This window comes from Balearica regulorum, chromosome 5, assembly GCF_011004875.1.
Source record: "Balearica regulorum gibbericeps isolate bBalReg1 chromosome 5, bBalReg1.pri, whole genome shotgun sequence".
NCBI classification, from domain to species: domain Eukaryota; kingdom Metazoa; phylum Chordata; class Aves; order Gruiformes; family Gruidae; genus Balearica; species Balearica regulorum.
This window is the reverse complement of record NC_046188.1, coordinates 11,462,165-11,488,518: the sequence shown is the minus strand read 5'-3', so window position 1 is coordinate 11,488,518 and position 26,354 is coordinate 11,462,165. Positions and strand designations below refer to the sequence as shown.

Genomic DNA, 26,354 nt, shown 5'->3' with positions numbered 1-26,354 from the left:
ATTTTATAATGTAGTTACTATTATTAATTATGGGAGACATGGGAGCCAAGTGTGGACCTCAAGTTCTGGGGAGTACTCTGGAGGGGCAACTCCTTCACTAATGAAGGTGGAAACAAGTGAACTGCATCAATGCTAAGGTTATTCGATTTCAGATAGGCTTCAAGCATCACAAATTCTCATATCTCAGTTGAAACAAAAACTTCACATATTTTTATTCTATTTTCTATTTAGTCTCCTTCTCAGAAGTAATATTATTTTTACTTGTTCACTAGCTTTGTTTTACTTGACAAAAACCAAAATACTGTAAATAGTTGTTTATAATATAGTTTGCACAAAGTTGATTTCATTATTATATTCAAACACACAAACTAACTGCAAAGCTATTAAAGACAGAACATAGAATCTGTGAAGGAACATGTGCTCCTTTTAGCAGTGTACCAGCTAGTAAAATGTAAAGGAAAATACTCAGTCTCCTAAGAAAAATTCATGGAAAGAGGCAAAAATGCTTCATATCGAATGCCTAATGTCCAGTTCACAGAATAGTATCAAGACATCTAAATAGTATCAAGACATCTAAAACTTGCCTCTTCCACTACAGAGACTATGCCAACACTGGGTCCCCTAAAATTATTTATTAATTTTTCTTTTCTTTATTAATACTTTCCAAACCATGTGTACTAATAAACACCACACTTAAGTGCTTACCAGATTTTGATCTTCCATGTGTTGAGCTAGAAGCAATGGTGAGAGACTGTGGTTTAACTGGATCTACTGGTACAGCGTAAGTGCCAGCACTTGGAACTTGGATGTAAGGTCCGACTGCTGCTACCCTTCCTGAAGCACTCAAGGATGACTGGGGTGATGAAGTTCCATTAATACGATTCAACTACAAACGAAAAAAAAAAATCAGCAAATTGAAACGTGAACTTCCATTTAATCTTGGCATTTGTGCATGAACAGGAGGCATAAATTTATTATCTAGAACCATCCACTGTAGCTAAGAAACCTTAATGATTAAGTTACCATACTCCATGCTTCTACCTCTCCCCACCCCCCCCAAAAGTAGAAAGTACAAATTTTATTCCCTAAAATCGACACCTCGAAATAAAATTTCTCAGCCACAGCGCATACATTACTTGTAGAAACCTTTATCTGTATTAAGTCTTTTTCATTGTGCCTTTTTTAGGCAAATGGGCTCAAATGAGTTCTTAAATGATCAACTATGGGGGAGGTTGGGGTTGGGGGGGGGATTTTTTTTGTTGTTTGGGGTTTTTTTTAAAGCAACACCTCCAGCTAGGAATACCTACAGGAATCCAGAACAGATCTCTCTAGTCCTTAAGACAAATGGTCTACAGTGCAACTGATTTCTTTTCAAAGTTCCAGACAACTATTTAGACTAACTTTATCAGACCATTTATATTTTTATCAATTTTCCCTACTAGAAGATCAGTATTTTATAAAACCCAAACTTTTTATGCTTTCATGCTTTGAAACACAGCCTATAATCACACACTCCTTCCTTGAAATATAAAGTACTATAATTTTTAATATTGTATGATCTGTGCCATAAAGAAAAATAAAATGAAACACATTCTAACAGTTTTCTGATATCTATGCAAAACTCTAAAATAGTTTTAAGAAGCCTGCTATTTTTAAAATAGGTTCTTCAGATGTAATTGTATTACCCAGCTGGGAAAAAGTGAGATTCTATGTAGCTTTTATAGGGTCTTGCTAAACTAAAGTGTGGCCCTTTTAACAGTTTATCTTACAGGAATGTTTTCTTTTTGACGTGCCTCAACTTTTTTCTTGTATAGTCGTTCACGCAGCTCATTGATTCGCTTGTCCATCATAGCCACCTCCATATTACGTTTGTTTAAGAGTTCTTTCTGCTGCTGAAGCTTGGAGTTCTGCTCCTGGTTAAGCCTGTTACGAATCTTGAAAAATAAATAAAAAATAAACAAATAAACAAAAAAGCACTTGTTAGGACAGTACTGCATTTTGTCTGTTGTCAAGCTGTTTTTAATAGTGTTAAAAAACCCAAAGAAACTTGGATTGGCCATGTTCTGACATCTCTAATGTTATGCTTCCACACAGCCTGTCAAATTAGCATTTGCAACCATGAACAACTATTAAAAGAAGGCAGCATAAGAACGTCCTAATAAACTTGTGGATACCTATTAAATACACATAGACTGCATGCCATTTATAGCAAATGGATTGAAGAATTAGGCATAAAGACATTTCAGAACTGAATTACACTGTGAAAGATAAAAATCACAGAAAATGTTTGTTAGAAGTTATGTTTAACTACCAAGACGGTTTGAATATAATGAAAACTTAAATGATATAAAAACTCATAAAAGGAATTATACTATTGATTCTGTTTCCAGCTCCACATGAAACTTTTTGATGTCTGAATGGACAGTTAACTGAACTGCTAGTGCCAGGACTGGGTGCAGATTATCCTCTCTACATGGGAATTAAACTGAAACCTTCACAGCAGGTTTCCAGTAAGATTAGGGGATGGATTACCTTTATGGTTTAAATCAACCATGACAGTCTTTATAATTACTTCTCTTGCTTTCCCATTGGCATTTTTTCATACCTTCAATAACTCTGACAGTATTGTCTCAGTGTTTCAATTTTCGTGGTAACGTTACATGCAAAAAAAACTTGAGGCAAATTAAGTCTTGATAAACATGTATGGGATCATTGTGAAGCACAAGAGAGAAATCTTAATCTATTGAGCATCTTTGCACTTAGAAATACTCGAAAGATAGATAACCTGATCTAGTTGAAGGTGCCCCTGCTCATTGCAGGGGGGGATTGGACTAGATGACCTTTAAAAGGTCCCTTCCAACTCAAACTACTCTATGATTTTATATGCCTTGTATAAATGGGGAGAGGGGAAAAAGAAGGAAAAAAGGACCCTTATTCCCAATTCATGAAAACGTGATGGATTAATTGTATGTTGCATTTGCTCATGTAAAGAAATGAGACTAATTTTGAAATTTAGATTAATTTTGAAATATTAAATATATTAAGAGCTGTTGCCTTGATCAAAATAAAGTACACGAGTAAATAAAAAAAAGCTCTCAAGTCCTGACACATTGGCATACGATTAAGTATTCCATAACTTTTAAACATAAAAACTGGACAAAATTTCAATGTAAATGGAATATTTAATTACTCTTGTGAGAACTACACTTTACCTGTACCAATCTTCTTAGAGGAAGACATATGATAGTGATACAGGGAATTCTGTGTGAATATACTGCAGCTACAGTGCACTATATAGTGCAGTGAATACAATGCAGATAATATTTTTTATGATTCTGTTAAAATGTGTGATTTAATTCCTATGTGTTTTGTTTATTTACATCAGACATTATAGCTGTATTTTCACAATATATTTTAACTGTAGTTTTATTCACTGTCTAGTCAGGTCTCCAAGTTAAGATGACATCTAAGTGAGCTTGCTACATCCAGTTCTTTGCAAAATAGAAAAGTACTGAAATGAATTTTTAATTTTTTTTTTTTTTTAAGAGAAAGTAAAACAAATACTAGATTATGTCAACATTCAGTATTTCAGTATTAAGGTCTGAGAAATGCCCTTCAGAACACTTGCACGCTTTGTATCATTACGTGCATAAGCACCAACAAAAATAGTTTTTAAAGCTAATGAAATTCTGTTTTAAAGAGGGTTATATGCTAACTAAAACCTCACACATCAACAGCATTCCAGTACACCAGTTTTATAAGATGTCACAAAATTAAACGGCCGTCCATAAGAGCAGTAATACAACCTTTTAAAATCTACAGCTATCATCCAAATAGCATCTCTCCACTACTTACCTGTAGCTCTTGATACAACTTTTTTAATTCTACTGCTGCAGGTCCTGTCATTTGTCCATTGTAAGACTGAAACCCATTCAGTTTCCCTTTCCTTAAATCCTCCAGCTGCTGAGTAAGTTGATCCACTTTTAACACTGCAGCCTGTAGCTCCTGCTGCTTTTCCTGGAACATTGCACTTATATGCTCAATTTCAGTTGCTAAAATTAAGAAGATAAAAATAACAAAAACCAATTCAGTGAAGCAGAAGTTGTTATTTTTTAATTCTACAGGTATTCATACATACAACACAATAATTTTAAATCTAGTATATGCATACACCTGTAAAATATTTATGTGTTGGGAATTTGTTGTCATAATATTTCCTAATAGTTACAGATTAGACTTATTCTGACTTCATGCCTGACTACACAAAACAAACAAAAAGTTACATCATATGCAAGTTTCATAGAAACGCAGGACCCTCTAAGACAAAAAACATTTGAAATCCTGCTTCAATGCTACATTGACTAGCAATATAGCATTATTTGCTAGTCATGCAGTGAATAGTAAATTAAATTAAATTCCACTTACATAGATTGCCATTCATGATCTTGCTGTAGTCCACTTGTCCTCTCATGGCACGGATTTTTTTCAGCTTTGTCTCCTGGGTTTCAACACGTTCTTTAAGTTTTTGAAGCTTTTCACTCTCAGAAACAGACTGCTGCTGACGACGTTCTTGCTGCTTCAGATAACGCAAACGTTGTTCCTGACAAAAATGAGGTTTTAGACAAGAGGTACCTTTTACCCATTTATTTTAAAAAAGTTACCTTAGAAAAACCCATCACTATGGCCAGTGAGTTTTTTTCATTTCCAGAAATCAGAAAAAGTCGTATCTAGTTAAAATATGTATCAGTCCTCCTAGAAAAACTCCTAACATTAATTGAACAAATCTGGTTTAGAGCAAAGATTAGTTTTTTTAGACCAAATATCAAATTTACATATATGCGCAAATACAACCCTAGCCTGAACACTCAAACACATCTGCAAAGGTTCCTCTGGCATTTGTTTTCTGCTGCTATTAACACTTTTCCTGCTGTTGCAAAATGAACTTCCAACGCTGTTATCCAGCTTCCCAAAGAAGACAAAATATGTCCAACAGACCATTTTAAACAAGCTGACCTATGGTAAGATAATGTTCTAGTTCTAAATAGCAGTACTTCTGCTGGGCACACATGGAAAATGTTTCTTTTTCTACATCATTTCCATCAAAAAAACCAACAGAAGTGGTAGGTTGATTCCTAAGTACTCCAAGCATCCAATGCACTGTGTATATTGTAACACCTACAATAATGTCAAAAACATCAAACCCAGTTCCCGCTCTTAAAAACATACTTAGATTCTTACATCTCAGAGACTTTGGAAATGTAATATGTGAATATCTACAAAGTCAGCATATTCTCATCTCATGCCACAATTACTACGCTGGAATGAATGAGCTACTAAAGATGAGCACAGAGTCAAGCCTGGTCTATCACAGATCATGAAGCAGGCCTCACAAAAGAAACAAATAAAATCTAGCAATATTTTTATAAAGACACGTAACTTGGCTTGACATAGGTTATTATAGTATCATTTACACTGAAATGTTGTATACTGCCTAGGTTAAGATTAACTTAGTAAAACAATGGATTTTTCAAGCTCTTTCTTGAGCTTATCTAGAATGAATTGGCATCTTTTTCTGTATCTATAAAACTTATGTTTGCATATGTTAAAGGAAATTTGTATTTATTATGATCTGTATAGAATTATTACCTTAGCAACCAACATTTGCTGTTGGTTTTCAATCTGCTGCTGTTGTCGGGCAGCCATATCTTGAAGTTCAGAAAGAGTGAGCTCAACACGTGGATTCCCAACCTGCAGAACACAAAATGTTGTATTAGTGTGTTGATGTATATTAAGTGTTCTGACTGTAATAATACTGACAGATACCTATGAAAGAGTAAGGAACCTCACAGCAGAAAAAAAGGATACAGACCATGCACGTACCAGGGACAGAAAAAGCAAAAAGGGGAAAAGCAGATGAAAGAGGAAAACACTAAGAGACAAAACAAATGAGACAAAAGCCCTTTGACTACATGTAACACTGCTCTATTAAGATGTTCTCTAGAATTGGTACACAGTGCTGGTATGGCACATGTGATAACACACACGCAAGCAGGTATTTTAAGCAGTAACTGGAATCTGAAGCTTCTTTCCTAACACTTTCAGTGTAACTGCCTTGGCAGCTTTAACTGGTGGTTAGCATTATTTACCTAGCGCAGGACAAGACCATGTGAAAACCCTTAGATAAAGGCTGTCACTAAGCTCACACCTAAGATGGTGAAATTTCCTGGCAGATTGGAGCATTTAAGGTAAGAATCTGTGAAAAACAGTCTGTACAAAGTGAAGCAAAGTAAAGTTGATCCCCTTTGGATAAGTAAGTGGCTATTACTGGGCAAACTTTGAATGAAAAACCAAGATATTAGTGGGGCTTTATAATTTACTCCTTCTGCATTCCCAAATTCATAAATCATTTACAAAATTGGGGTAGAGAGGCAGTTACTGAAAATTGTTTAAAATTTATACGTGAGAGACCAAATATTATGTGTTTTTACAAATGAATACATTATTTCAGTATATTCAAAGTTCTATCAAATATAATTTAAATCTATAAATTACTTCAATTCAACCATGTTTTTACTATGCAATCACAAGAGAGAGAATGCAGTGTAACAAGACAAATTCCAGAAGCTGACACTTGCCCAATACCTGCTTTGCTACTCAGAAAACCAAACCCACCACCTTAGAATCGCACAGTTTAACAACAACTTTAGAATTTGCACAGAAAGAGAATACCAGCCTTTGAAAAATTATGCTGGAAAGCTCGGAATAGTCCATCAGCTGTTTCAAGGTATTTACAGGCAATTGAGTCAATAAATTGAGTCAATATAAAAGCTGGATTACTGCATTGTAATAAACAATATATTATTTTCATGAAACTACACGACTACACTATTAGTAGAACAAATGAAAATTATATCACTTCCTATTTCAAATATAGTTAATACTGCTGAAAAGAGTATTAAATGTTTGGGATATATTAATAAATAAAAATCTTTTTCAAATTAATGTTCACAAAATGGAATGAGGTCTAAACATTTTAGAGATGCACAAAAAAACCCAAATCCAACCAAACAAAAAAAAAATCAACCAACAAAAAACCCCCAAACACCTCCCCACCCCAATCAATGAAGCATCAGATTGTGGATCTGATCAAAGCTGATGCCGGAGGAAAGCAGATTTAGTTGCTCTGCTTTTCTGGGCCCACCCTACCGACTTCCAATGCAGTCCTGTAGTGACCTTGTCCGACATGTCCCCTGCAATACTTGTACTTCACTCTAAGAAAGGTAAGATTCTCCTCTTAAATCTTGTTGATACTGAAGTATCACAGCCACTTTGAATGGCTTGTTTCATATTCCTACATCAAATTCCTACTTAAGTAAGTGTCAGTTCTCCATTCAATGCATAATACAGAACTGTTTCTTTAAGCTTCAGTCAGGAAAGGAAAATAATATTTGTTTTAAAATAACCAATTACTTTTTTTCCCCCTATTTGAACACCAATTAACATTTCATGTTTCTGCACACAATTATTCAGGTAAGATATGAACCTCAAGGTCAGTCACTAAAATGAGCCAGATTTAGAAAACTAACTTTCAAAGTTGCTGCACCTTAGCCACATGATATAGACATGTCAGACTAAAATTTTTAGAGAAAGTTATTGTCCCTCTTCCAACATTTCCTACTGAATAAATTATGGAATGAAATTATAATTCTTACTGGATACAACTGAAACGCCTTATTAGTCAACAATAATGAAACCTATTTATGGTAGGGAAGTGATTAAAAAAATAAAAATCTATGTATTTATTTACAGTTATAACTATATAGAATAGTGAAACTAGAACAAAAGGTAAAATCCACCCAAACACTAATTCTCTATTTCAACACTTTGTTAGTGAACACAGTAATTAAAAATAAAAAGATTGAACTTAGTAGTGTATACTTTTTTTATTAGCATGACTTATGAGAGACAAGAGTCATTCACAATATTCTTTAAGGCCAAAAAACTTGCATGCACTTGTGGCCACCAGCTAATAAAAGCAGACATTTTATTATTAATTACAGACTGAAAGACACTAATTGGGTAAGAAAATAAGGAAGCTTTTCCAAGTGCCATCCACAAACCAAAAAATGCTCACTTGAGACAAGAAAATAACATAGAAAAAAAACAGATGCTGCTCCCAGAACACGTTCAGGCTCTGCTGACTTCCTTTGGCATGATCTTCTGCCAGAAACACCTAAACATCTACATCTGCTTCTGCTGGACTCTGTAGGTAAAGTTCTTAAAAGGGGCTCAGAATGCCTTGAATGCTTCCCTCTGGATCACCAATTTTAAAAGTAAAAAATGGGGGTGGGGGTGGTGAATTAATAGTATTTTCTCAATACACATACGCTGTTTCAAAAATATACAACTTGCATCAGACTATGCAAAGCCTTCCCAATGCTTCCCTCCTTTCTGCCTTGATCATCTGTTTAAGTTCACAACATTGATAGCTCATTCTATTTCTATCAGTAATTTTCAGTATAACTGTCCAAGAAAGAGAGAGACATTTTATTCTGCTAAGAAATCTTGTTAAAAACATATCCAGACTCAAAAAGTGGTATCTATATAAAGGTTGTGCATATTTCAAGATAAAAAAGCAATTTCACCAAGTGAAAATTAGAGATTTTCTAAATTAAAAATGTAACCTGGAATGCACAAAGACAATAAGCAACTGGTTTGTAAAAGCACCACGAACAACAACAAAAAAAACCCAGTTTGACCCAAAACCTCAGAATTTTTACTGCTTTAAAGAGTGTATTTGAAAGTATAACTTATAATGCCTGAAAAAGTACTGCATTACTTTGTATTATGTAAAATACAGAAGATTAATTGTAAGATGAATGCAAATATTAGCTTCTCCCTGAAGAAGCTATTAACTATTGTAAAATGTTCCATTTAGAAAGTATAATGTCTAAAAACCTTTTATACACAGCAAAGCACAAGAACATGGGAAACAGTAATAATTAACCATTTAAATATAAACACTCTATGAGAAATAATGTTTACCTCGCTGAATATCAGTAAGTGTCCCTTTCACTTAAAAGAACTATGCTATACTTAGGAAAGAAAAGAAGAGGCAGCTGAGGAAACAAAGTTTTAAACCTGTAACTTCACTCGTAGTTTGTTCTTTTTCATCCACATGGCAAAAACATTAAACAGACCAAGCAGAATTCCTCTTCGACATCAAATCAATTATTTTCAGATAGACTGTTGCCAATTTCAGGTCTCCAAAACAGGACAGCATCATTTTTGAAACAGTATGAAAAACACTGAAACTTTCTCTTGCCAAGATCTAGTTGAATCAATTCGTCTAGAGCATTTCATATTAGTTGAGTCTGCTTGTAATAATCTGCATGTAAACAGCACCACTGAAAAAGTCCATCTCCGTCCGTCTTCAGAACCTCAGGTTATGCAAGGCAAAGACAGCGCTGCATTTTCTCGGTTCTTTAATGAGGTTGTGGGTTTCTCAGATTCTTAAGTTTGTGCTGTTCATACTAGTTATTAACAATTTCATCCTTGAAGTCACTCACCGCTCATAACAACCACCAGCCTATCACATTTAAGGTCCAGACCTCCTCCTTTCTCCCGCAGCAACAGAAACCTACCTCCTGCAGAACTGCCTTCTGAAGGAGGTACTAAAAGCCAGTACAAGTATCTACTCCTCCAGATTCCACAGATTCATTTGCTACATGGTGATACATCAAAGTAGACAGTTTTGCTGAATTGTAAATTTCTTTTCATTGATTCACAGAGGCATTTACACATAGAGATGAACTCCTAAATGAAATGCTATAGAGCAAGCCCTGCATTATTAGGCACTAAGGAAGTATTATGTATGTCTCATACAGATAAGAATACACCTATGTTCCCTAATTTCTTAATATTGACAAGAATCTTAAAAAAATTGTATTTATTTTGTTTAGCATGCACTTTATAAGGGTCATGATGAGAGACAGAATTTATAATGAACTGGAGTTTCAGCTTCTAACATTACCCTCCTACTACAGGCTAATATTTTACCATTTGATGATTAATATTTTTGAGACAGGTGAGATGAATGGTACAGTAGTAATTAAATAGATTGGGAACCAGTTTACAAGCAGCCTCAAACCAAGTCATACCTTAGGCATTTAATTAAGAAAAGGAACCTCCTTTAATATTTATTTTTACACATTAGTCTTGTCACTGTGAAAATTCATTTTCTTGTTCCTCCTTCCTTTCTTTCTGCCCTCACACTATGCTGTTCTGTCCATCACCACGACCTCCTCAGTCTGCATGCTTCTCAGCTATTATGAAATGGCTTACTCATTGGCAACCCACAATAGTAAATGAAAAATTGCACCTGAACTCAAAATATTTCTTTGACAAGCAGAGTGTACTGTAGTCAAGACATGTAAGCAATAAGGGCAGATTCCAGTGTTTTTTTGCCTTTACTCCCATCAGAAAACTACCTTTTAAGAGGAATCTAATAATGTCACTATCAAAATTAAAAACCCACAAGACTGAACTTTTGAAATAGATTATTTTTTAAAAGATGATAATTAGGATGTGGTTTGATTTTATGCATTTCTTTACCTCCATGTCTAAACCATGAAGATACTTATATTTGATCATTTTCTAAGTTTGCACTACTAAGATCAGAAAGTTACTTTGAAAATAATAATGAAACATATACCAAACACACACCTGAGACTGTTAGGACTTCAGAAGTAAGAGTTTTAAAGGAAAACAACAAATATTCAAAAGCTTTACAGGTTACCCTAATGACTGTTTATGTTCAGAAACACCTAGCCATTCAAATAGCAGCGAGGGTACAATTTACCAATCATTTCCTGCATGCTATCTCTTCAGATCTTTTTCTAGGCTTGCAAGAGCCACCATGTCATTAACTTCCCTTATCTATTCCTTCCTTCTTTTTAAGATAGGTGTTCACACCCATCTCCCACACAATTCTTCCGTTCCCTTCCCAATGCCCTGCACTAGAAAGTGAAGGTTCAAGTACCTCAAGCCTCCTGAAACCGGCCAAGCTCCACCTTCTCCTATGTGTATTCTTGTACGATGAATCACGACGAATCACGTACAATAAACTCTCCCTCACACATTATCTAGTCTTTGTCCTATCAGTCACCTCCATCACTTCTGTCCTTACTACCTCATTTACTACTTTTCTTTTAGTACTTTGGTCCACACTTCTCTCTTGTCAGAAATGATTCTGAGGTTAAACCACCAACTGCCCAGGTCCAACATAACCTAGATAAAATGTACTCAATGAGCATGCAGGGAGGTGAGGAAGTCTGTGTCTTAGCTTCTGCCTCAGAGTCCAGAATGGCTGGTTCTAACTCTGGCCATCTAAAGGGCTATCCAGAATTTTTTTCTGCTTGTATCCTCCTACTTTCAACCACTGATTAATTTATTGACAAGCTAACATAGAGCAGCTACTAAAGATAATGCAGCATATATCCCACCTGCAACCCAGCTACACTGTTTATTCTTTACATAGGCTGCCACTCTAAAATTGTAGAACATACAAGGTACATTTTGGCCAAGTGGCCTTTTTAGCTTTAAAAAAACCCCACAATCCTTTTCTGAAGTCCACCATAATCCCCCTCCCAAAAATGTTTGTGATTGCGAAAGGTAACCATATCCTCAGCCAGAATAAATATGAAAGAAAACACTCTTTGTCAAAGTAGGGAAAACACTAGCATATCAAAGGCTAGAGATAGTGGAGCAGGAACACATACACCCCATAAAACCAAAACCCCAACCCCCACAAAATCCACAGACCAAGGACAAGGATCAATACTGAACTAAAGGCAGAAACTGCAACAGAGAAAGAGAGAGAGAAATCCAAGAAGCAAATCCTTTGGGGTCATGATTTAAAGAATTTACTCCTCCATGTGAGATTCATTAATGAGGCCCATGACTTTTCCATGGCAATAAGAAAACAACATTTTCACCAGCCTAATAGGGAGGACAGCAAAGGGCAGCGAGGTACCACAAGTTGCTCTTGAGAAGTCTTAAAATGCCTACATAGAAATGCAAAGTAAATACTTTGGTTTTACTGCACAAACTGAAAGACTCAGTTTTTCCATTATCTATAGCAGTTTAGAGTCGCTGCTCCTTCCTAGTGCAAATGATGGAATACCAGAACTTAACTTCAGACTAGAAATTTACCTTTGTAGAGCTGTCAAATCCCAGAAATCTATACAGCTACATGACAAACATAGAACTGACAGGTCTGGAACTAGGTATATGAATATGTGGACAAAGGAAGTACATAAATGACCATTTCCTGAGAACAAAGCAGACTGCCAACCATAAAACAAATGGGGGTAGGTTGGAGCACTCCCCAGCCAGTGAATTCCAGACTGGGATCAGGGCTCTGACAATTCTCAGCCTCCCCAGACCAGGGAGCTCTCACTGTAGTGGGACATCCCTGCATTTTGCTCCTCTGTGCTGCACTTACAGCAAAGGAACAGCTACAGCTCTGGCTGCACAACTACCAAACTGCTAGAGCAAGAAAGAAAGGACAGCTTGCTTTGCCAGCTGAATCTAGCAAATGATTTCCTAATTCTCCCATGCTAACTTGGACACAAGCAGCAGAAGCCCATCACGTACCTTTTCCACCTTAAGTCTCATTCAAAGCAACATAGTTTAAGGGATGCTTTAACTAGCCTAGTTGGCAACAAAGCTTTAAAGGCTGCTGCTAAGAATAGCCAGCACACTTTGGGTACCTGTCCTCAGCACAACAGCAGTGATGGTGAAAACAGATGGTAGATACAGGAGTTTATTATACCAGTTCTGTATCAAATAGGTGTTATATGAAATGGATGTGGCCTCCTTGTGCTATTTGAGGACTAAGAAAGGAGAACATAGGATGGAACATCTGCTGAAGGTTATTGATTCTGACCTCCTTACATTTCTGAAACATATTGACCCTATATATCAGCAAATTTAAGATTTCGACCACATTTTCCATAAAACCTGATCCTAGTGCCATGCACAACAAAGGCAACTTGAAAATCTTGTGTGAAAACTCACAAATAACACTATAAAAAAGACAAAAGCAAGCATCTCGTTTTATTTAAACTGAAATAGAGTTTTTGCTGATCTCAACATGGATGACATTATTTCCAGTTAAATGGCTTTATCCACAGCTCTGCCTTGCATTTTTTTAATTGGGTCAGAAATATGCCGATAGCAGAAATCCATTTTAAAGAATCCGATGGCAATAGCACATGCCTTTTTTAGCTTAATGGAAATGAACAAGCTAATTAAACCCAGAAAAGACAACCAGAATATTGGGAATTAAAGGAAAATATACTTAGCATGTGCTATCTCCTGATAATCAAATAATCTTGAAATTAACATTACAAATGGAATCTGGTAACTTTACTCAGAAATTTATAATTAAAATGTTATTTTATTTGTGCAAATACATACATTAACAGTTTCTTAGAATAAACATGCCTCAACTGTATCACAATTTGCTGAAAAATCTCACATTATATATATTTGATAAAATCTTAACATCTCTCATAAACTACGCTACCTTGTTAGCAATTTCTTCAACTTGCTGATGCTAATAAGCCACTCCATAGAACAAAATGTTTAAAGTCTATTCAGCATAAGCCACAGACTCCAAATTTCCTGTTTTTCCCATACTGCTTTCTTAAAAATTTCACAAGTGAGGCTGTCCTCTACTTTGCACAGAACAGCTAAGAAAAGGCAAAACGTAACAAAAATCAAAACAACGTTAAAATAGATTTTCAAAGTTAGAAATGGATTTAAGCATATATTGAACACCTGCTACATATGAAATAAACTGCTTATAAATCACTTCAACATAAGAAAGTAGTATCTGGAACTCTTTTTTTTTAAATACTTTCTTCCTTGTCCTTGCAGACACTTTTAAACAGCCACAGAAATCTTAAGGATGTTTATATTAACTTTAGTGTCAGATAAAATGCCTGATAAATGGCATTTTAAAATGTCAGATAAAATAGCTGATTTGAATCAAAATATCAACCTCATACTCCTAACAAAAATAGATTATCTTAAAAGAAATTATGGATTCTTATAGCAATAACAGATCAGTTGTGCACAAAGCTTCAGATCTGTTTATCATACCAATCCTTTCACTCACAGTCATTTTGAGTAACAGACATGTTACAATACAAGTTGAAAACACACTGTTCAAGTGCCTTTAAAAATAGTGTTGGAAACATATTTTCCTGGGTCTTTTAGAAAAGCAACGTCTTACTCTGATAGGATAGCTAAGTATGGTTAAGATGCACTTATCATTATCATGTTTAGCATCAAATGTGCATTTTTTCTTCCCTTAAGTAATTGTTTCAATATGAAGTTTTTCTGTGGGGATGTAATATTTTTTATATGAAAACAGTATAAAACATTTCCAAAACACAAAAGTATGGAAAATAAGTATCCTGTAACTGAAAGATATGTTGTGAAACTTAGGTTTTATAGGAAGTGCAAGTCGTACACTAAGTTGTTAAAAGCAAAAGTTGACCATGACATTTTGAAGTAAAGAGCTTTTGATAAGGTCTTAAAACTTAAAAATGATAGCAAATGCATCTAACAAAATCTGATTAACTAAGAATTTCAATTCAAAGATAAGGTGTTACAAAACCCAAACTGGTCTGCATTCCAGTCATGTGACAACAAAACCCACAATCATTTAAACTAAAGTACAAAAGCTACACAGTATTTAAATAACATGTCCACTAAAGTGCAAAACTAAGATTTTGAAAAGTAATAATTACCTCTTCACTATTTTCCCATGAAATTGTAAGAGAGCACATCTTTATTTCGCAGCACTGCCCATCAGCTGTAAACATTTGCGTTGCTTCAACATGCTTCAACTCCATGTTTCTGTTATTTTCTGTCTACATTAATTGTTTAACTCTTTGCTGTGAACAAGCCAAAGCAACAACTGTGCACATCTTATGAGTTCCTGCATGGCTTTTTGGCTCGATGCAATCAATAGGACATAGGATATTTTTTAATCTGATTCCATATGAAATAAAGGTTTCTCCAAATTCTTTATCAATATGAAAAGCTGTCTCTCTGCATTCATCAACAATCAGCTAACGGAAAAGGCTAGTGGATTTTGCCAGCAGTAAAAGACCTAATCATGGCAAGATCAAGCCAGCTGTCAACTACAATCAGCTTGATTCATTGCACTTTTCATCTTCAATGGAAAATGTTGAGCAATACACAGTCCTTTCACAGTTATCACGTTAAACTGAAAATATAAGAGTACAGACAATTTAGCTTTAAAAACACCTTAGTTATTTGTTCCATTTGTATTTTTGTAGTATTACCAACTCAGTGCAAAAATTGAATACCAAAAAGATCCAGAAAATCATTACTTTAATTTTACTGTTTAAAGTGACAGAAAACCATACCACCTGAAATTTAACAAGGAGTTTCTTTATTAACAGAGACTGCCTAAAACAAAAGGCAAACAGTACAGTCAGGATAGATACCACAGTCTTATGCAAATAAAATTTCCAGTGTTTGCTATATTCTTTAGCTTTTTCTTAAATCTTGCATGCAACAAGATGAATACATGAGCCAGCAATAAAGCTAAAGCATGTGCGTAACAGCATAAATCAAGAAGCTGCAAGTCAGAGAAGACTGCAACAAGCCAAAACATAGACCTAAGGATTTTTAAATATTAAAGAAAATACTAAATCCCATTAATGATTTCTTATGTATCTAAAAATTATGATATTGTGGAAGATAAAAAACATAAAAAGCTGTAATTTACCTTGTCAAACTCACGAATGACATGCAAGTTCACCCTCTCTTCGTTCTTTCAAGAAAGTAATTCAAGCATGATTCAGTGCACTTACACAAGAGATCCAGCCAAGTGGGTCTCCATAAGGACACTGAAGAACTGTATGTCCAAGCACAACACAGTGAATATTCCAGCTGCATAAAAAACAGGCTTATTTTTAGCAAGCAAGAAAAGGTATGAGCTGTAGAGTAAGATCATCCAGTAGGAATAAGAGAAGAAAAACAAGTTCAACTCCCTTACTCCTAAATTAGCCAGAGGGACTTTCATTTTCTCTGCTTTGATCTGAGGAAGACTGCAGGGGGAACAAACCTAATAACAATTGGATCTGGAGGCAGCTGCGGAGACAACAGAGAAATGGAAAGGTTCACTTGCCTGGGAAAAACATATGGGTGGGAAATAGGTACGCTAGGTGTCCAAAGCTAGATGGACAGGAAACTAAACGAACAAGTCCGTGAATGTGCAAAGGTGCATCAGAGAACAGAGGCCACAGCAGCACTGCACAAGAAAAAACAAAGAGACTGTGGAAAAGATGAGAGGAAACACAGCTACAGCAGGTGACACAGCTACATAAAAGACAGATCTCTAAAGGTGGCCTGAAAAGGAATAGCTGGCCTCGTAAGTACCAGAAGAGTCTCCTGCTCAGAAAGACAGTCTAAACTCTAAAGCTTTCACCATTAAGCTCTTAGAGCTCTGCACTGACACAATGAATTTCATAATCTGTCTCCTGTAAGGAACTACAGAAATACAGAAAAAGGCAAGCCCCATCTTCCTCACAATAGCTTAATATTAAAATATTTGGCTTAACTAAAAATGATACTAGTGTGACTGCAAAAGGATACCACTGTGACAAAAGGCATTTAAGTTTACAGTGCCATTGTTAAGGACTGTGAAAGCACAGCAATACTTCATGAAAAATGACAAATGAACTCTTTAAGTAATATTTACTTTATGAGCTAATGTGTATGATGTTACGCGTCAGCTGAAGCACTCATTTATTCTAAACTATTCTACCTTTACATAAGGGCCAAGCAACTCAGGATCTCTATGTGCAGTGACAACTGGAGGCAATTCTCCACATGCTTCATTTAGTTAGAAATCTAGGGAAAAGAGTGAATTGTATTGCTCCATGTTCACAATACAAATATATGAAAATAAATACCATAGTTAGAGGTTCAAAAACCAAACAGATAGGACTTCTAACCTCCCCCTTCTACGGGCATCTGCAACTAAGTATTGCTGTAAAACTGCAAAGCCATGCCTGAGGAAAAGCAAAGTCAGACCTGTAAAAGTGGGAACTAAAGGTGGAGGTTGAGTAAATGGTGCAGTTTAAGTCTTTCCTCCTCTGCAAAACAGGAAGCCACCTGTTGGCTATTACAGACTAGAAAATCACATCTTTGTTCCCTGTAACTTGTTGAGCAGAACTATCTTTGATGCCCGGAAGAGCAGCAGAACTACAAAGTCTATGTACTACAAGTGAGTGTGTATAAGTGTCTGTATACTACAAATCTGTATACTGTATCTCTCATATCCATAGCCATCCAAATAGATATTTGGTATCTAGAGTGACAGAGATTAAAAATTATGTAAATACATGCAGAAGACATGGAGGAAAACAGTCGTTTTGCAGTGTTCCAAGTGGGTTCCAAGTGTGTTTCCTGTTCCTGATTAGTCAAACAATCTTCAGACTCCTCAAAACAAATGAAGTCAGTTTTTAAAAGCTAATATTAGTCATAAACTAATGCTATCATAATTAAAATTATAACAGGAAAATGATCACAGAGTAACTGTGATGAAATGTATCAAATTATTCTCATGAAATGTAAGCAGCTAGTAACTTTGTCCATTATGGATTGAAATATATTTGAGATTGCACAGGACATGTCAAAACACCATTCATGACATTCCAAATCGAAGAATGATGTGATTCTGCCTAAAAAGTTTACAAGAGACCTCAGAGTGAGGTATGAGGTCAGAACCATTTGAATTCATTACAATTTCATAGAAGTTCCTTCTCTGAGATCACACAGTTACTAGCCTTGTAGAGGTGTTACTCTACATAACTATCCTTTACTGAGGTGTGAGGAGACTGCAATTTCTAGTACAGTAAGAATTCAAAAGGTATTTGTATGCATTAAAATTAGCTTTAGACTGTAACTTTTTTTTTCACTTTCTAATTTAATTTTTTTCCCTTAAGTCCTTTAGTTGGATTAGTTTTTCTATTTTTCGAAGAGCAAGATACTGCCGGCTGTCTGCAAAATGCTTCAGACAGCCTTAATGCAGGACTGTATCAGTCTGAGGAGAATCCAAACTCTATTAAGCTGACCCAGGGCTTGAAGTAGGAATCTGACAGTGCAGAAGGCTGCTGTAGGTACAGTGAGGCTCCCCTCTCTAACAGGTAAAAATAATTTTAGGACTGTACGTCTTAGACACGGGAACGCCCTTGACTATACAAGTGGCAGATACAATCATTTTTGTCTCCTTAACAAAAGCAACAGAGAAAGTTGCAGGAGAAAATTTGGATCTGATTTAATAAACAGGTTTTTTACGTGGTCAAAATGTTCCAGGAAGCCTACAAGAAAGTGTCCTCAAATTTTTTTCTCTCTGCAAACCGTTAGAATTCCTTACGCCTAATTTTCTTTTTATCATCTTTTAATGGAATTACTTGTTTAGACTTTGCTGAGACCCCTGAAAGAATCTAGATTTCCAAGACTGATATAGTTATTTGTTCATTTTAAACAAGTTTGATTAAAACTTCTCTTACGTGAATGGCAGCCTCTTCCAATTACATTGTTAAATGTTACAAACAGAAAGTACTTAATACTTACAAGCTTATATTAAATTGAATTTTCAGCTCAAGTTTGAAGAACAACTTCTATTCCAGAATAAGCTCTTTGTCCTTCAACATTTCAAATGAGAAACTTCAAGCAAGTACATATAATGCATTTCTCTTCTCCTGAGGTTACTACTTCTGTTAATAATTTAACTGGTTTGCCTTTCTCCTCACAATTAGATTTTTTCATATCTTTGCCTGACAGACTAAGGAAACCTTCAAGTATTTTGCCTGTGCAAGTATACTTGTAACCCCCCACCATTCAGCCATCTTTGAAACTTATTTATCAGACACTTTTTAGAACACATTTAAAAAATTTTGTCATATCATAACAGATATATAGTAAAATGTATATTAGATGTTGAATACCTTTTTATCTGGTCACACTTGTATGGATCAAATCATTAAAACTAATGAACAACATACAGTTGTACTCAAGGATTTCGGCACCACATGTAAACCTATCTAAACTCTAAGCCTAGAATTTGACAAGGCATACCACAGGAACTCAAAAGCAGTGTAGCTTTACTACTGTCACGATGGAATGGGATACAGCAACTGACTGCATCAGACGGCTATCTACTCTCTGTCAGCAACTGTAAGCTCTCCTAAGTTAAATCAGTACTATTAAAACCTGCTTCGCATGTACCTATATGTAGAAGTTTTAACCTATCTGTTAATTGAACTTCCCTTAGCAATTCCCCCAGCATGAAAGTATAAGGGTGTCCTGATGCCAAAAGTTGGACTACCTGTTGCAAAATTTTTGCTAAAAGCCTGATTTGAGTTACTTTAACAGAAAAGCTTGGTTCTGTTATCTAATCGGGGCAAAATTTTAATTCTCAATTTTATCTATTGGTTGCAGTTTCAAGACTAAGAAAATTAACAGGAGTGTGATTCTCCAGTTTGGGATGATGGTGCAGTTTTCTTCCTCTACGCGAGTTTCTTTTATACTAAAACTAACACAAATTTCATAGTGAGAGGCTCCATTTTGTATTTCTTGGCAAAGGCTTCAGCTAATATCTGTCAAGAAAAGAGCTTATTGATGTCAATCTCTCTGAGTTGGGGGAGCAATTTTAATATTAGAAACAACAAAAATAAGTTAAAGAAAGAATGGTATAAGAGACCACAACCTGACATTTTATTATCCTCAAGTAAATTACCAAGTAGAAAAATAATTTAAACCAAGTAACTAAAGCAAACGAGTATTGTCTTCATATACAGATAGTTTTCATTACACTAACCTACTTCTATTCAGTCTAATATGCTTTACTTCCATCATGTTCGTGTACACCATCCTTTTTTCCTCCTGAGCTGCATCTACTTTCTTGTTTTCTCATCTCCAAGAAATTTCTCAGTTATCTGATTATCTTTGCATCTGAACAACTGTCATCATTCAATCACTTCTCTTACTGGGACTTCCTTTAAGTACACCTCTGATCCACTTTTCCTATTGACTGCCCGGTAGCTGCACCACAACGGGTGGCTCCCCAGTCCCTCTCCTGTCTACCACTGACCCCCAGCGGTTACAACTATATTTGCTCTGTCTCACTCTCTTCAGACCAGTGCTGCTTCGATGAAATGAAGCTTGGATCATGCTAGGACATCTGGAAGCAAACAAGACCCAGAATTGTATGACCACTGTTTCATGGCCATTGATCACAGAATCAAAGAATAATTTAGGCAGAAAGGAGCCTCTGGAAGTCACTCAGTTCAATAATCCCTGCTAGGCACAGTTCAGATTGCTCAGGACTTCATTCAGCTAGACAGAAATTCCACAGACTCCGGGCAACCTGTTCCAATGTCTGTTACTCTCATTGAGAAAACATTTTTCCCAATATTTAATTAGAATTTCTCTTGTTACAACTTGTGTTCAAATCAAAGTGGCTCAGTTACATGTGCAAAAGAAAGGAAGAGGCAACTATTTCCAGAGATGAGAATCCCTCTTGAGACACTGTCCAACCTCCCTGCAAAAGGGAAATGTTTAGTTATGTAAGTCTTATCTCTACATACCTTTGTGTAGTGGTGGAAAGAGATCAGGCCCTGACTACAGCACAATTCCAGAAGGAAAGTTGTAAACAAAAGCAAACCCCAAAAGGTCACCTCAGGAATAAGAAAACCAGTCAATTTACAAAATCTCACAGTTTTTCCTTTAGACTTTGTTACGCAGAATGCAAAGCTCTCAAATGAGCACTTACAGATAAGTATTCTTTTTACAACAATGCGTGTTTCACTGTTTGAATAGATGTAGTCGATTCTATTTTTAACATTAAATCTTTATTTGGAAGATAATCTAATGAAATTTAAGCATTTATATAATGCGATTTTGAGCTAACCATTATTTAAACAATTGCTCATCAAGCACATAAAGTTTCAAAGAACAAAAAATCCTACTGCCTATGACAAAATGCCAATAGAATTATCCAAACTGAATTCCAGACTGATTGCCCATCATTTTTTCTAACACTGTTGATTCAAACATTAAAGCAAACATTCATTCTAAAGTTTTCTACACGTCACACTTTCAGCTCTCTCCAGATATTAAGTAAAAATCAATTATTTCATCATTAAAGCAGTACACAAATATATACCTGAATGAAGACTATTTGGTAAGATTTGAGCTGTCTTCAGTGTTCCATTGGTTTGTATTGATTTTAGGGCCAGTCTAACATTCAGCATGCCAGTAACAATGAATAAGCCTAATGCATTACGTAAGTGTAAGCTGATTAAATCCTTGATCCTGAAGCCACCTCTTTTTCCCCCTCCCCCTCTGATTTAAAACTTGGTGCAACTGAAAAAAAAATATCTTAGTTTTATACACTTTTAAAACCTAATTTGTACCATTTTTGGCATAAACCCCACCACAATTTACACTAATATAAGCCCTTCAGGTTTTAGTCTTTCTTGTATTTTAATAATTTCCTAAACCTGACAAAAGTCCATTTTAAAGTGATCAGTTCCCTAATCAATTTTAATTTTGTGGCAAAACTTTTGGGTTATTTTGTTTTGTTTTTTTAATATATACTGAATGGCACACAGGTAGCAGTGTTATTGAAGTTACCAGGTCTGAGCTTTACCCACAAAAATTAACAGCAAATTGAACTAAATACAAAGCCATGCTATGATAAACTTTAGCGCTGCCAAGAAGCAAGATTATAAGGCATACTGCACATGCCAGTCCTAATTTCCAAACATAGTATGACTCAAATGAAGTGTATGTGCTACAACACACGTGGAGGAATAGATCAGGGGAGGTCATGAAAGAGTTACGTTCCCCTAGCACATTATAGCACTATGATCTCACTGCATTGTCAATATGACAATGGAAGCAGGATAAACGGATCCGTGCAGCAGAGGATATCAGCCAGTGTTCTCTACAGAAAAGGAACGTAGAAAGCAATACATGATTAACTGTTTTGAATAGGGAAAAAAATTCCTTCCACTAGGCCCACATGCCATACACAAAACAAGCTGCTAAGAGCTGCAAACTGACCGAACAACTTTGTTGCTACCATTTTAAGAGTGTGTGTGCGTGTGAATTTCAGATGCCAATTACCAGGCAATATGCAAGCACAGAATTGTTTAATCTGCACAATCAACATTTTAGTTCTTTTTTTCTTGAAAAACTCAATTTCTTTGCTTTTAAACTCTTTTTTAAGCATTATTTTATCCTAGGAAAGGGCCCTATGGGTACTTAGAAATTGACAGTGCTTCATAGAGACAATAAAACTACGAATTGGTGAGCTCAAATATTTTTATTGAAATTTAAAAATGTTTTTAAAAAGTCAACTATAGCACCCCAGTAAAGACAGCAAAATGGCTCTGAGCTAACGAGAGCAGAATATGCTCTGTAGAGTCTTCATTAGTATTGAGGATAAGAAAGAGAAGAAAGTGAAGTGAGTTTCAGCTCAGGAATACAAGGTTTTTAAGCCACAGTAACTTTCAAAGAGATGTACTACATTTTATTTGTAAAAGAGAGAATGCTCGAGCATTCACTGAATGCCACCAAACAGGTTGCCTATGCTAAGTAATATGTATTTTAAATTAGAAACCTAGTAATATTTTAGAAAAAAGAAAAAAAGAAAAAAAAAAAGAGGCGTAGAAATGAACCAAGTGCATAAAAAACCAGTATAGAGAGATGTCTCTGAGGGGATATGTAACCTCTTCTACCAGCATCTGAAAACATCCCAATCCACAGATACATTCTTATGTTTTTAACACATGGGGGTATGTCATGAATCAATACCAGTGAGATAAATCAAACAAGAAAAGACGTCTGGACAGGCAATACTAGTATGAAAGAATAACGTAGCTGGTTTTTTCTTCACACATGACAAATAAGATAGAGGAAGACAGATTAGAAAATGCAGTAATTCATAAGATGCCAGGGGCTTCTCATGTCACAGAAGTGAGTTTCCTTCTAGAAAGAAAATTTACAGTTCATGAAAAAAAACCCATATTCTCCCATTCACTTTATAACAAAACAAACAAAATCAAACCAGAACAAGATTATACGTTTTCCACCAGTTCCCACCATAGCAGATCTTGAAAAACAGGAATTTTAAAAGCATCAAATATTTGAGTGGAATTTATCCAAAACCTTTAGGATTTACTACATACCCCATTCTCTGTACGTTTCTCCACAGGTATATTTATGCCATTTCTTTGATTTTGGGCTTGACGTCCACCTAAAAGTAAAGTATCACTCTTAATGCAAAGTTCAGTTTTCAACACAAGTGGTTTTCACTCTTGAATCTGTTCAAGAATTTTTATATAAAGCTTTTACCTGTGAATTTTTATTCTGCTAGTCCCAACTCCTTCTTACTAGGTTATCCTTTGTAAGCAGTGGAGTCAGCAGAAATAAAACACAGACTTCCTCTGTTAAAAGTACAGACATGCAGCTCTACTTTTCTGATTTGTGTTTAGGCAATGATGTCATGGAAGGGAATGTACTGAGCGTGAGTACTGAAGTTTCATATTTCTCTGTCCACAAGAAGCAGTAGCTTCAGTTGAATACATAATAAATGAATACAGTAGAGAAAGCTTTTGCAATGCTTCATAAACAACTTTAATCTACAAATTGATCCATAGGTCAATGATTAATTAAAAAGCCTTGCACACATGGTTCAGAAGCAGCATTTTACTTGTACATGAAACTCTGTGGCTTCAGGTGTATCTTAAATTTCTTAACAGACTTTAAATTTGTATTGCCCAAAGGATGACTGAGTATTTTACAAAGTACCTAATTAATACAAAAATCCCTCATACATTATTTTGCCTGCTACTTCTGGAATTCAAAGCAACCAGGAACCACTTAGAAATATGAGAAGAAACCCCATCTCAAAGCAGTAAGGACTCAGCCAAGACTTGAAATTAGGTTGTCAGAAGTAGTCAGATTAGTTGAATGAGTAGGGATAATGTGAGCATGCAAACATATATCTCACTTTGAGATACCTTTCCTATCCTTTAGACAGTCTGACAGCCATGAAGTATATAATGCACAGCCTCCAAAGTCTTCTCATCAGTAAAGCACAGTCTATACTAGTTAGATCAGAAAACTGAAATCCTTCTATCTTTTTCTTCCAGTCTTTTAAGAAAGCCCCACTTAATATGGCACTGTTTTAGACAAACACTTCTGTAAAACCAAACAGCCCAACAACTTTTCAAGGTGCGAATTATCACCACTATTAAATATATCTACATGAAGTACTGAGAAAGTAAAGCCGCTAAAACCTCTGCCAATGATGTCTGTAAAATAGATTTTAGTTTCTAAAGGAGGCAAAGTAGTTTACTGAGTATTTTCTTTGGGGCAAATGAAAGAGACCAGGAGGTCAAAAAGAACAACCCTACCCTCTCAAAATGTAGGGACTTTCTCTCAACAAGAAAAAAAAATGCATTAAGCCTCTAATACCCACCAACATTTTTGGATTAGTATTAAGCAAAATAGAAACCAATCTTACTACAAAAATATTATTCAACAGACTGGTAGAAATTATTAGAGAGAATGGAATTTGAGAACATGAACAAATGTGTCACTGAGGATGGTTCAAAAAGGGTTTGGTGTAAGGGGGTTGTATTACATATATCTACTGAAATCCACTGAAAGAATTGATAGTCAAACTCACTTCAGAAATTTTTTAAATACGTTTAGGTAACAACACTACAGGATAAATGTACTTACTCTGTTCATTACTTTCGACTGGTGACTCCTCATGACGAAGAAAAAATTTCACCTCTTCCCTGCGGGGACCCCATTTCTGTAGGTGGTCATACATCATGTGATCAAAGGGTATGGGACGCTCTAAAAGTACAAGACCAAAAAACTTATCACAACTATTTTAAATTAAGCAAAGTTTTATAGAACTCTCATTAAGAATCACAATGTCTTTTTTGGTAGCAATTCAATCTATCAAAGGGTTTTTATGCAAAGTCAAAGAAACAGGCACTGACAATACTTGCACTGTATTAAAAGATAGCCTGTTACTGTAACATAGCTCAAAGCTTAACAACAGTACATAACCAGTTTGCAAAACCATACAAAAAATAGCAGTGTTTAGAAACCCCAATTTAGGAATTCTTCATCACAACCTTTTTCACAACACTGATCTTTGCACCTTTGCTCACCATCGCCACCAGATGGATATTTTGTTCTGTTATTAAAATGATTCATTGAATTTGAACATCCAGATAAGACTAAAAGTCTTATCATTATATTGACATTTCTTCTCCTAAACTTGAGCAGGTGTTCCCACTCCAATACACTATGCCAGACATTAACTTCTAGTATATGTAGAATTAATGGCAAATCTTTGAACAAATAAAGGCTAAGTTCTATGCAGCAGTCTCTTTGTTTTCCCCCAAAGAAACATAAAACATTCTCATAGTGTAGTTATTTCTTGAAACTGATCAAACATATTATTACTGCGAGGCTGCGCACTATATTTATAGTATTTCAAAATAAAAATACATTTTAAAAGTAAAGTTTTCATTGTTTTCATAATTATACTTGCATTTACTTTTAAATGTTTTCATTACGGTAAGAAAATCTCCCTTTTAAGATCTAATATTAAACATAGTATTAGAAGACATCTTCTAATCAGAATAAAATTATACTAGAAGATATTTAACTAGCTTTCCTACATGCAGCACTAATCAGTGAAACCAATATTACTTCAGAAAACCAGGCTAGGATGGAAACCAAAAGGTGGAGTTTGCATTCTTCATTGCTAAAAGCAAAATGCTCTCTCTGCCTCCAAAACCCGAACCACACTATCTCCTACCAGGCAGAGCACCACTACCAATTTGTTATCCATTTTATATTTAACCCCTTTGACATGAGAAGACAAAATGATTCAAAGATATAACAGATATCTTGAGGAAAGCTTGGGAAAACCACATCACAAATATACCTTTTTATAATGAAGTTTACCTAAATTTACATGGATTAGGAACTACATAAATGTATACAAGGATTGATACTCTTGGGATACTTAATTGTTGTATTTAAAGAACAATACATTTGCATCACTTGATTCACAATGCATTTAATACAATAAAGTGTCTTGTCAAAATCTGTCATGTCAAATAGGTATGGTGATTAACATAGTTTAACCAAGTTAAATCTAGCTGCTTTCAATGGGGAAGGGTCATTTAAACCACAATCTA

The 26,354-nt window shown here is 35.3% G+C and overlaps 1 protein-coding gene across 8 annotated transcripts in view; it reads right to left on the bottom strand.

The window, feature by feature from the left end:
• The window catches only part of PPP1R13B (protein phosphatase 1 regulatory subunit 13B), a 71,647-nt gene that overhangs the window by 13,730 nt on the left and 31,563 nt on the right, over positions 1 to 26,354 (bottom strand). For 4 of the 8 annotated variants that reach the window (XM_075753456.1, XM_075753452.1, XM_075753450.1 and 1 more), the window contains exons 3-9: positions 24,871 to 24,990; positions 23,310 to 23,377; positions 5,647 to 5,748; positions 4,426 to 4,600; positions 3,856 to 4,052; positions 1,794 to 1,934; positions 706 to 886 (exon numbers count right to left, since the gene is read on the bottom strand). In XM_075753456.1, coding sequence (XP_075609571.1) covers positions 706 to 886; positions 1,794 to 1,934; positions 3,856 to 4,052; positions 4,426 to 4,600; positions 5,647 to 5,748; positions 23,310 to 23,377; positions 24,871 to 24,990 — 984 coding nt within the window. Of the gene's footprint in view, positions 1 to 705; positions 887 to 1,769; positions 1,935 to 3,855; positions 4,053 to 4,425; positions 4,601 to 5,646; positions 5,749 to 23,309; positions 23,378 to 24,870; positions 24,991 to 26,354 lie in introns of all 8 variants that reach the window. The other 4 variants (XM_075753451.1, XM_075753455.1, XM_075753453.1 and 1 more) reach the window with 1 other exon arrangement.